This window comes from Callospermophilus lateralis, chromosome 8 (assembly GCF_048772815.1).
Source record: "Callospermophilus lateralis isolate mCalLat2 chromosome 8, mCalLat2.hap1, whole genome shotgun sequence".
NCBI classification, from domain to species: Eukaryota; Metazoa; Chordata; class Mammalia; order Rodentia; family Sciuridae; genus Callospermophilus; species Callospermophilus lateralis.
This window is the reverse complement of record NC_135312.1, coordinates 27,887,851-27,899,917: the sequence shown is the minus strand read 5'-3', so window position 1 is coordinate 27,899,917 and position 12,067 is coordinate 27,887,851. Positions and strand designations below refer to the sequence as shown.

The 12,067-nt window shown below is 36.8% G+C and overlaps 1 protein-coding gene across 1 annotated transcript in view; it reads right to left on the bottom strand.

The window, feature by feature from the left end:
• Nucleotides 1–1,293: 1,293 nt before the first annotated feature.
• The window catches only part of Dthd1 (death domain containing 1), a 60,674-nt gene continuing 49,900 nt past the window's right edge, over nucleotides 1,294–12,067 (bottom strand). Inside the window, exons 9-10 of the mRNA XM_076865146.2 lie at nucleotides 5,819–5,876; nucleotides 1,294–1,616 (exon numbers count right to left, since the gene is read on the bottom strand). Coding sequence (XP_076721261.2) covers nucleotides 1,294–1,616; nucleotides 5,819–5,876 — 381 coding nt within the window. The remainder of the gene's footprint in view (nucleotides 1,617–5,818; nucleotides 5,877–12,067) is intronic.

The window sequence follows — 12,067 nt, the reverse complement described above, 5'->3', positions numbered from 1 at the left end:
GCATATGAGTAAGAAGGATGTGACCATGAGATAATGTGTATCAGGAGATGTGTACATACTAGGGTGTACACATTTACGTGAGCTCGTATGGAAATGTGCTTGAATACATCTATAGCCATAGAAATACAAACATCTCCTTCTAAGAAAAAAGAAAAAAATCACAAGAAAATATTCATAATAGTAATCTCTAATAGCAAAATAAGAGGCAAATTCATTTATTTCCTTATTTATAAAATAATGAATACTTTAGGCTGTTTGGTCTTCATTCCAGAACACATGAGAAAATACCTTCAGTGCCTTTTTGGTAATGTAAAAAAATTAAAAACAAAATAAAACAAATCTGGATTAATAAAATGTTCCTTCTTAGGAATATGTTTGGAAATTGGAATCTCCTTTTTCAACATATAACCATGGAGATACCCAACTCCCTGATTATAAGAAAATTTATCTTTAAACTTGAGAACCATCCATTTTTAATTTTTTAATGTGATTTTGTTAATTTCTAGGTGTCAATAATTGAAACTAATTGCCTCTGGTGTTTGCAAGCCAACACCATATTGGCCTGTGCTATTAGGTTTCTGTTAACTGAGACTTTTTTTTTAAGTAGGTAAAAGAGGCCCTGAATTCTTTTATTTACAATTCATTTTTTCTGCACTGCCTCATTTCACTAATAATAAAATAAGAATATTTCCCTATTCTAAGCTACATTTTTTTAAGAGATGCTGTGGCAGTCAAAAGCTAAAGAATTTTTTTAATTTTTAATTTATTACAAGTTTTTCTGTTTTCTAAAAGTGACTTGCTATTACTAACATCAGCCCCATTTATTTTGTATTGTTACCTGTGGGTCCCAAGGTATCTCTGTAACTTGATTTGGTTGCTTGGAGTCATGGGAAACACATTTAATTTTACATAGATAACAATTTTAAAAAAGTGATTTTGTAGTCATATCTTTCGTGCGTACACAGCAAGCAGCCTTGGCTATTAAAATGTAAATAGGACCAACTCTATTGCAAATGCTATGAAGTTTGACCAAACCCAAGACTTTCAGAGTTGCAGAAAACATGCCACTCACAGTGAAGAAGCCGGCAGAACCAGGAATGTCTTATTGTCTATTAATATTTCTCCATGTTAATAATTTCTCCATATTAATGTTTCAATTGATTTCTCAGTTACATGTCTATCAAACAAACCCACTTCAAACAATGTCACTTGAAAATTTTTCAGTAAACCTTGACAGAAACAGTCTTTAAACCATGAGGCTTTTTCTAGGGCAAAAGGATGAGTCACCAGCTCTTACTCAGGTTCCATATCAAACCACTGTTGGGGTTCAGTGAACACTTTATTTTCCCACTTGAACTTGAACTCTCCTGCAAGATCACTCCTGCCCATCTTGCGAAGGTGACGAGCCAGGAGGCGAACTTTGTCAGTGGAAGTTGGGAGAGATTTTTTCCAGAAGCAAAGAAGTTCATGGATCTGCTCCGTGAGGTCATCAGGGTGCTTGAGTTTGATGAGCTGGATGGTGCTGCGGCGCAGAGGGAGGGACGAGGTAAGGACCTCAGCGTTTTCTTCTGAGAGTTCCTCTGCCAGCCAATGGAACAAGTTATCCCAAAGGGCTTCTGGAGGCACACACAGAACACCCAGTGTTAGGAAGCTTGCTTGAGGGATGTGCTAATCCAACCCTCCACACCTGCTCTCACAGGAATATACCAGCCCTCTGGATTGGCCTCTGAGCAGCAGAGAAATGTGGGACTACCCAGGTGGACACTTGAGAGCTTTTGAATTCTTGCCATTGCTGAGGTCATCATCTGAGCCTGCTAGCTATGGTAAAGGACTAGAAATGCTCCTCAAATTTTAACGTACCTGAGAACCAGAAGAACTTGTTAAAATGTTTCTTTGGTTTCCAGCCCACAATTAATTGAATAGGACTAGCGTGGGGCAAAACATGGCATCTTCAACAGGCTTCTAAGGATGCTGAAGCCAAGGTCCCTAGCCATTCCTAGCTTTGTAGCACTGCGTCAAAGGATGTTTCATAGGTTCAAAAAGATATTCATCTTTATTAGTATTAAAGTGATGAATAAATTATGCCAGAAGCTAGCTGGTCCTCACATATTCATGCAAATACACACACACACACACACACACACACACACACACATACACACGTATATGTGTGAGTGTGTGAGTGTGTGTGTGTGTGTGTGTGTGTGTGTGTGTGTATACACAGCTTACCAATTTCACTACCTGAAGAGCATTCTGGGCAAAGTTCATTACATCAATATTTCCTCTGGACCTCTGGACTATTTTGACTTGAACACATCTCCTCTGAATGTATCCTATATTCTCTGTGTATCTTTCCCCTTAACCTGAGACTCCTGCCTGCTTCCTAATCCATGATTCCATCTGGTATTGCTATGGTTTTCATTGCATAATTCAAAGCCATCACTCTAAGTAAACCCCCTGTACCCCTCTGTGTTTCCCCTTCCATATACAAGCCATAAACTATCTTCCCGCTTCCATATATCAGACCTAGCCTGCATACTTTCTTCTACTCTCAGGCTCACCCCATGCACTAGTTTCCCTGGCCTTGGATGAGCAAAGAATTCCATGTCTTCCCCCTATTACTTAATTACCCCTTCCACCTACCTCCTCATATAAATGGCACTCTGATTTTACATTATAAAGCTGCTTATCTGTGAATATTACTTAAAGGAAGGAGCTAAATATCCTTGTTTGTTTTCAAATAATTGTTCTTCTACCATCATGCAATGCATTCACTTAGATGTCTATGCTACCTAGGTGGGCCTTCCTCCCCCACCCTCATTATCACCAGCCATGTCATTGATAATCATTCATGCAACTTTCAGAGCTATTCTTCACATTTCATCATCAGCCAGAATTATGCCTCCTTCATGGCCTCAGCTTCTCCATATTATTGCTGACTACTACCCGCTAAACTCTCACAGCTTCTATTCCTCTGCTTCTGCATAATGTTCTCTGTCCCCATCACTAATAGAGCAATCCCTCCCGTCATTCAATCGCCCCTGCAGGGTCTTACATACCTCTGTGTCAGTGCTGCTCCTAAAGATCAGTTATATACATCAAATATGGTCATGCATCCAACTTAAACGTGTTATCCTCCTTAGCCTTATTGTCATTATTGTCAATTTGTCAACTCTAATCATGCAGGTTGAGGGATATTGAGTGTCCCCCAATGGCCTCTGTTTTGAAGGTTGATCAGAACTATTCCAGCTACCCAATTATGAAAATATATTGTTGTGCCTACTAAACACTATGCTATTTTATTCTAATGAGCCCTTAGCATTCACAAATCCATTTAAAATTTTTCTAATCACAATTTAAAATTTTCCATAACAAAAACCAAAATCTTTTCTCCTGTCTCACTCTCCTGTTTCACCCAGCCCAAATCTGTTTTTCCCACTTTACACAAAGCCATTCTGCTTGAGTTCTTATAACCTTGTTTTCATTCCCAAAGTACTTTCTTACAAAATCTCCCTCTGTGTTTGCTGGATTCCATCCCACCCTGCATTTTTCATCCAATATTTTCCCTTTACATCTGTCCCTCGATCTCCTCCTCACTGTGGGTCCTTCCATGGTTCTTATAAACATGCTCAGGTCATCTAGTTCCCTTATGCTATAATATCAAGCCACTGTGCCATCTCTTCCCTTTTCTTTTTTTAACCATAAAAATCTTGTAATGTCTAATGTGCCATGAGGCCTCAAGTTCCTCACTATCTACTAAGCACTTATATGCTTGCTTTAGGGATTCTATGACCTTTATAAAAACTGCTATTTTGGCCTTTATTCAAACCTTCCTAGAGAATTCTTAATTCCTACTTGCAGCAAGTGAATCTTGGCCTGCATCTTCTTAGACTTCTACAAAACATTTAACTTCTTTCCTTGGATTTCATGTTCTCCCCAAGATCTACTGTTCCTTCTCTCTCCCTTGTCTGACTCATCCTCCTGATGCTGCTAAATTACTGCTCCCTACCTCAGGCCTCTTCTATTTCTGTCCTCTTTACTCAATGAATTCATCATTTCTTACTTACTTGACCATAGCTTCTAGGTGAAATATCCCAGATCTGTTATCTCTTCATCTTTAACTTTGTTTTCCTAAATCCTAGAATAGTCTTTGCAATATTCATTTTCTGAAAATCTCTACCAGTGAATTGGAAATTGGGATCCTGGTACCTTCTTACTTGCTTCCTGGCTATCATGAGGTGAACAGGCATCTTCCACCATGTGCCATGATGTACTATATCACCACAAACCGAAAGCAATGGACCAAGTCACCATGGACTACAACCTCTGTAATTGTGAGTCAAAATGAGCCTTTCCTTGTTTTAAGTTGATTAACTCAGGTATATTGTCACAGAGATGAGAACTGATGACCACAATGCCCTATCTGTCTTTGCTGGATGGAGTACAACATTCTAATTTATATCCTTGCTATCAGTTTTGACTCACTTTGTCCTCTGCACACAACTTCTGCACAACCATTCTGCATCCAATCTGATCTTGTTGTTCCCCTATTAATAAATCTTTGAAAGATTTATTATCCAATTGTCTAAACTTCTAAACTTGGCATTTAAACTTTTAATAGTTTTATCGTACTGAAAATATCTAGCCTTATCTACCACCAACCTTCCTATAGAAGCTTTGATGACATTGGTAGCAACTCAGGACTTCATAGCACACATAAGAAGAATCATTGTATTCTTATGCTACCCAGTGATTATTGACAGGAGCAGTAATTATGCATTTATTTGAATATCAATTTCTTTAAAAGTGAACAATGATGAACTTGCCAAGCTTTCATCTATTGATATTGTTATTATTATTTTTTTCTATATCATTTTCCTTTTTTTAAAAGCAGCTGTATTGTTCCTGAGATAGTATATTGTAATACTAAAGTTAATTCCTGTTCTACTTCAATGTAGTTCAGTAAAGTCTATGCATTTTCTGGTACCCCTAAGTGTAACCTTTAATTGGGATTCTGTGCTATCCATGGTGAGCCTGATAAAGTAGTGAAAACCCATCCACAGATGTCTTTTGAAGACAAGTAAGTGATTGCATTAATAGCTATTAACATCACAGGAAGAATTGCTTTAAAGGCTAAAATAGAATAAAGGTGTCAATTCTACCCTGAAATTTGCATCAGCATAATACACCAACATGCTTTCCTGCACATAACCCTGAATATTATGCATAAACACAGCCAAATATAAAATATGTTCTTTGAAGATTCATACTAATATATACTTCTTTTCAAATCTATTTACCACAAATGTAGGTTTGAATTGACCACACTTAAACATGTACAATTTAATGGTCAAAATTTCAGAATGAATTTTAGCTGTCTATTTACCAAATTAAGAAATTATTTGTTACTTATCTAATTTATATTTCTAAATAAAAATGATTTATGGGGCTGGGATTGTGGCTAAGCGGGAAAGTGCTTGCCTCGCACGTGTGAGGCCCTGGGTTTGATCTTCAGCAACACATAAAAATAAATAAATAAAGGTATAAAAAAATACATGCACATTATTGTGTATAATTATAAAAAATGATTTATATTTCTTATAGATTTCAGTACAAATTTCATGACATGCATATTTGAGAATGATATTTTGGTTTATATATACATGACTTTGCAAGAAAATTCCATTTATTAAACATGATAAAACTTAATAATTAAATGAAAAGTCACTTTCTCCATTCTATTTTGTAGAAGGATTCATGCATACATAAAATATGAGAGAAGAAAAAGTACTATGAGTACGGAGCAAATGTTCCTTACCTAGAGGATCTTTAGAAATTCTCTTGGTACTCTGTGGACGGTTGATTAATTTTTCATGCTATTGGGAGGGACAGAGAATAAGCAGAGAAATTATTTATTGGTAAATAAATAGAACCCCATATGAACCTCACCCCTACTTAGAAGAAGCACTGAATTGCATATCTTGCAAAATTAGATCTTGTATTTGTGCATGCATGTTCAGCAATTGTTTTCCTAAGATAAGGCAAAGTAAAGCAACCCAATTTAAATTTAAGAATACACATTTGAATATTATTAGAGCACTCACATGAACTTGGAACAAACATTTCCCAACTAAAGCTCAAAACTATTAAAGCCAACTAATATAGAGCAAACTATCTCTATGCCACAAACATAGTTTTGGTAAAATCTCTAGTAGGTTGGTCATTGTTCTTCAACACTCAGCACAGGTACCTGATAGTTAATTAAACAATAGTTTGTGAGAATGAACAGGTGAATGTTCAATGAACAAGTTGATAAAAACAACCAAGGCACTGAGCATATATTATTCTCAACCAAATATTTTATCAAGAAATAATTGCATATATAATCATTTCTTTTCTACACTATCTGCAGAACAATTTATTCTCATTTAATGAGGGGTGGTGGAAACAGCACAAGAGATAAGTTAAAAACATCTGGGTTTGGATACCAGTTTAGTGATTGAGAGCAGTGTTACTGTGGAACACTTATCTCTAAATCTCTCTTAAATGTTCGTTATAAACCACATCACAAAAACCTTGCACACAAAATGTTCATAGCAACTCTATTTGTAATAGCCAAATCTATAAACTGCTAAAAAATGTTATTTAATGATATATTCAAAATCCTGAATATTATTCAATTAATAAAAGGACAATTCGCAGCTACATGCAATAGCTTCAAACTTCAGTTTCCAAGGGCCACTAGGCATTATGCCAAGTACAAAATTCAAGTCTCAAAACTTTGCATATACTGATTTCACTTACCTTATCTTCTTGAAATTATGTAATTTTAAAGATGTAGAACAGATCATTAGAGATTGTTGGTACTTACTGATCTGGGAACATGACTAGAAAGAGGTGGCAAAAAAGAGATCATTGTGGTGATGGACCAGTCCTGTGTTTTGAATGTGATGGTGGGCACATGAATCTACCTACACATTTAGTAAAATTGCACAGAATTATATACACACATCATATCACAGTGTATCAATGTCAACCTCCTGGCTTTGATACTATATTATTGTTATGTTAAGATGTAACTACTGAGGAAAACTGGTAAAAAAAATACTCTTTTGCAAATTCATGTAAACCTATAATTATTTCTGTTTTTTTCAGTGCTGGAGATCAGACCCAGGGACTCATGCATGCTGAGCATGGATTTTACCACTGAGCTACATGGCCATCCCCAGAATATTTTTTAAAAGCCTACTTCAAAGTATGAGATAAGGACGACATAAGTGCTGTATGTTAGTATATGTCACATTGCTTCCTGCTGGGCAATCAGTACAAGTGAGCTGAATCTGAATTTCATTTTTTGTAGGCATTACATAATCATGGAAGCATATAAAACTTCCTTTAAGAAGATTTAATAGGTTGGAATTAGGAAACAGTAGAAGTTAAAGTATACTACATTGCAGCATTGCAACATAATTACATTTTTGAGGCATCAACGATGTGCCTCAGAATTGTGAGATGACTATCAATTTAAACAGGACAGCAGACTCTTCATTCCTGTCGGAAGACATATCGCCTAGACTGAGCCTGGGGCAACAGGTACATGCCAGGTTTTTATCTTTTCTTTATGTTAATTGTTTCTCCCGTCAGTCCATCTTTGTTCACAGATGCATCTTAATGCACTGAGACTGGGTCTAGTATTTACTAGATGGATTATTTTTCTTATCTATGAAAATTCAGGTAAGCACTTCATCTGACATACAATCACAGAGGGAATAAATTGTGGCAGCACAGGTTCTTTTAAATGCCCAGACATAGGGGATTTTCAATGCTGCCTTCCCTTCTTTTTACTACCCATCTACTCTCTCCCCTTCCAGTCCTCTATTTGCATGATTTTCTCTGTGCACAATTTTTGTCTGTATACTAATCCTGCTTTGCACATTGTTTCTTGAAACTCACTTTTGTCCAGGGTCAGCACCAAGCCAAACAGAAGGCTTCTGCTTGTCCTTCCACCGTCTTCCCTCGCCCACAGGCCCATTGTCCTCACATAGCTTTCTGGAAGCCTTCCTCCGCAGGAAGTCTGAAGTTTTCCTAGTTGCTCTCCACCCCCCGGCCCCTTCTTCTAATTAGAAGGCACCCTTCTGTTACCTCTACTCAACTTTGCTATTCTTCTCAAGTAACATGTTTTTATGTTAATATTGTACATTTTAACTTGCAGAATACAATTTCTTCAATGCCACTGTCAACATGTTAGTGCACAAGGAGATGGCTCATTGGGCAAATCAAAATGTGGCTCTCAAGCTCTCTGTAAGCTGTGTCCTTGATACACATCGTCCTTATAAAGGGGGAAACTGGGGATTCCGTGGCACTTTTTCCCTCACTATAAAGCTCTCAAGAAATCTATAAATAATAAAACTATAAGTAATCCAGATGTTTATAGATGTGTTGTATTTACACTGCTAAGAGCAACACAGGCCTCATCTACTTGGAAGTGATTAAAACACTGAGACCACAGAACCACTCACACTGGAAGTGGCTGTTATGGGTGCCAGGAGCTTTCCCGCTGCTGCTGTGAGGATTCCTTTAATTACTCACTATTCTTTACATGCTGCCCAAATATAATCCTTCTATTCTTAAAACTACGTAGATAATTTTATAGTTGGACTCACTAGAGTGACAATTTTATATGGTGCGGGCAACCCCACAAACTGACTTGGGCATATTCAGCATTTTTCTAGGTAAGGTCCCAGCGGCCTTGCTGAAAAGAGTGTGTCAAGTCCTAAATCATACGCCTGGATATTTCTGAGACTCGGCTTAATTTCATGATCCACCTTGCACCTCAGCATCCATACAATAACCTTCTAGACTGGGCATTTCTCTAAATGCTTATCAGACATGTATGATACTCTCAAAATTGATCCTGCTTCAGAGATATTAAAAAATTCCTTTCTTGTTAGTTATCTCATTTGCCTTCCATATACACAGAGTGTGTAAGAGTGCACTTCCTGTTTTCCTCTATGATGGCTGAGAATATTTCAGCTCAAAAGTGCTAGTTCTCCTGTGAGACTCTAAGGGAGTGCAGAAGCAGGCATGAGCAGCAAAGCTAATCTTTCCTCAGTGCTACTCAGCTTGGCCACGTGAGGGCTCACTTGGTCAGTTCCTGGCTTCTGATTCAACCCATGCCTCAGTTTCCTGAATTTTAAAACCATTATCATCATATTACATAGTCTCTAGGTTTGTTGTAAGCATTAAATGAAATAAAATATGTAATTCATGATCTTTTTTCCCCATTGTTGTGTACATGTTGCTCAGTGTCTGTGGTAATGCTGGTGTGAAAAAAAAAGTACTGTATAAAAGTGCAGGATGTACAGTTCTGTACAGAACATGATACTTGGCAATGGTATGTAAGTGACTACATTAATGTAAGTGACTACATTACTGGCTTGTGTATTTACTATATAATATAGTACTTTTTAAATTTTAATTGATTCATAGTAATTGTATGTATTTATAGGGTACAGTATGACTTGACACATATATATAATGTGTAATGATCAAATCAGTGTAATTAGCATTGTATCTCCTTTAACACTCATCATTTCCATTTTGGGGAACCTTCTACTCTTCTCTTCAAGTTATTGTGAAACATAATAAATTGCTGCAGACTATAATTTTATGGAACACTAGAACTAAATCCTTCTATCTAATTAATTTGGCATCACACTGTACCCTATAAATACACACAAATATTATGAAGCAATTAAAACTTAAAAAGTACTATATTAATAGGAAGGGGAGCAAAAGAAATTGTGATACATTTTTAAGGAAACAACTTAGTTCAGCTATTGGCACATGTGTACTTAATAAAAGTCATCTAATTGTTAACCACACAGGTTTTGCTAGAACTACAGTGTCATTTTTGCAGACAGAGAGGCTTTTTCTAACCCTAAAATTCCAGTACATAGATAACGGTCCAAAGATCCATCTGTAACTAAAGGTATTCTTGTAAGTATACCCTTCAATTAATGAATGGGTAAAGAAAATGTGGTGTATATATACAATGGAATATTAGTCAGCATTAAAGAAAGAATAAAATCATGATATCTGCAGGCAAATGAGTGGAGGTGGAGAATATAATGCTAAATGAAGTAAGCCAATCTCAAAAAAACAAATGCCAAATGTCTTCTCTGCTATCAAGATGCTGATTCATAATGGGGATTGAGGAGGGGAGCATGGGAGGAATAGGTGAACTTTAGACAGGGAAAAGGGGGTGGAAGGGAAGGGGGGTATGGGAGTAAAAGGACAGTGGAATGAGACAGACATCATTACATGTATGAAAACATGAATAGTGTGACTCTACATTGTGTTCAACCAAAGACATGAAAAATTGTGCTCTATTTGTGTTATATGAATTGAATTGCATTCTGCTGTCATATGTAACTAATTAGAATAAATAAAATTTTAAAAACTTTATGTAGAGCAAGGCAGAACCAAAATGTCCCCATGACATCATAGCACTAGAGACAGCTCCATCCCTTGGTCTCAGAACAGTCCTGGATTCAGCCACTACTGACCATTTAGTCCCTGAAAATGCTTTGGCCTGGAAAAATCTCAGTGTTTCAGTTGTGGCTAGGACTCACCCTCACTGTAATGTGCTTTCAGGAGCTTAGGGTGGTGCTGGCATGACCCAAGCTAACATCACCGCAGTTCCTGAGGTCTCTATCACAGAAACAGTTTTTGTGTCCAGTGATATGGTAAGGACTTTCTGATAATTTAAACACCTTTTAGCACAGATGCCACATGGTATTACAACAAAACAACAGCTTTATACAACCAGCAACAACAAAAACTGTCAGGCTGCTGTTGTTACTTTTATCATTTACCTTAGGACACATGCACCCAGATCTTTTCTCAGATTATTATTATAATATCTTGTGGCAACAACTCCTTCATCCAATGCTACCCACACCCCTCCCACCCCACACATGTATCATAGATTGTTCTGGTAAAAAGTCTTTTATTTTATATTAGAAGACAAACAAGAGAAAATGATGTGATCAATGGTAGAAAGAGAAAGGACATAAAATCATTATCTTTCTGTGTATCTTTAACATGGACTTTTAGGAGGTGCATTTGATCAGTAAGTCCTGGCTTCCACTGCTCACTCTACTCTGTATTTATTTTGCATAGAGGCCTGTTTAACTAAGTAATAGTCACCATTTGCTTAACTTGAGTGCATTTATTGCATCATAATCATAAGCTGTATTCTCAGTTTTATAATAATGTGGCTCATGCAGAATTTTTAATGGCTCTGCATTGTAAACAAGCTAGATAGAATATTGATCAAAGGAATAATCTGGCACAAAAATTAATGGTAGCATAAATGGTGCTACAGTTCTGGTTTCAACATAACCACTAATCAAATGAGTGTTTACCTCGGTGTTGAGTGAGAACACACGTGTGATTACATTATATCATCCAAAGCCATAACAATGGTTTGATGTAGTATCATCCCTGTTTTGCTGATGTAACCTCTCCAAGGTGACATGGCTAATTTATAGCAAAATCCAGGTCTGACTAAGGCCTGAACTTAATAAATAATTGTTGTGTGCCTCTGGGTGTGTGCATGTCCATAGTACTTATGCCTATTTTACAAATGAGAGAAGTTTAGAGAGAGAAAATAACTTGACCAAAAACATACATACAAAATGATGCACATTACATTTTAACCATCTTTAAGTATCCAGATCCCTTATCTTTAAGTTAAAACTAGTATGTAAGTTGGTATAATATGGAATCTCCATTTGCTCATCCCAGCAAGCACCTCCAAATTATGCTCCCCATTTTCATATGTCAGATTCTGTTCTCTTGCCTTGAAGGAAGGATTAGAAGGAAGCGAAGGGCTCATCTCCTATTCAGACAACTCACAGAACTGTGACCTTGAGCAAAGTGTGCTATCTGTTCCTCAGTTTCCTCATTTAAAAAAATGAGGATAATAGTACCTGCTTAATAGACATTCAGATGAGGTATTGAGTTATATCATATAACTTCAATGAGACCATCATATGAAATA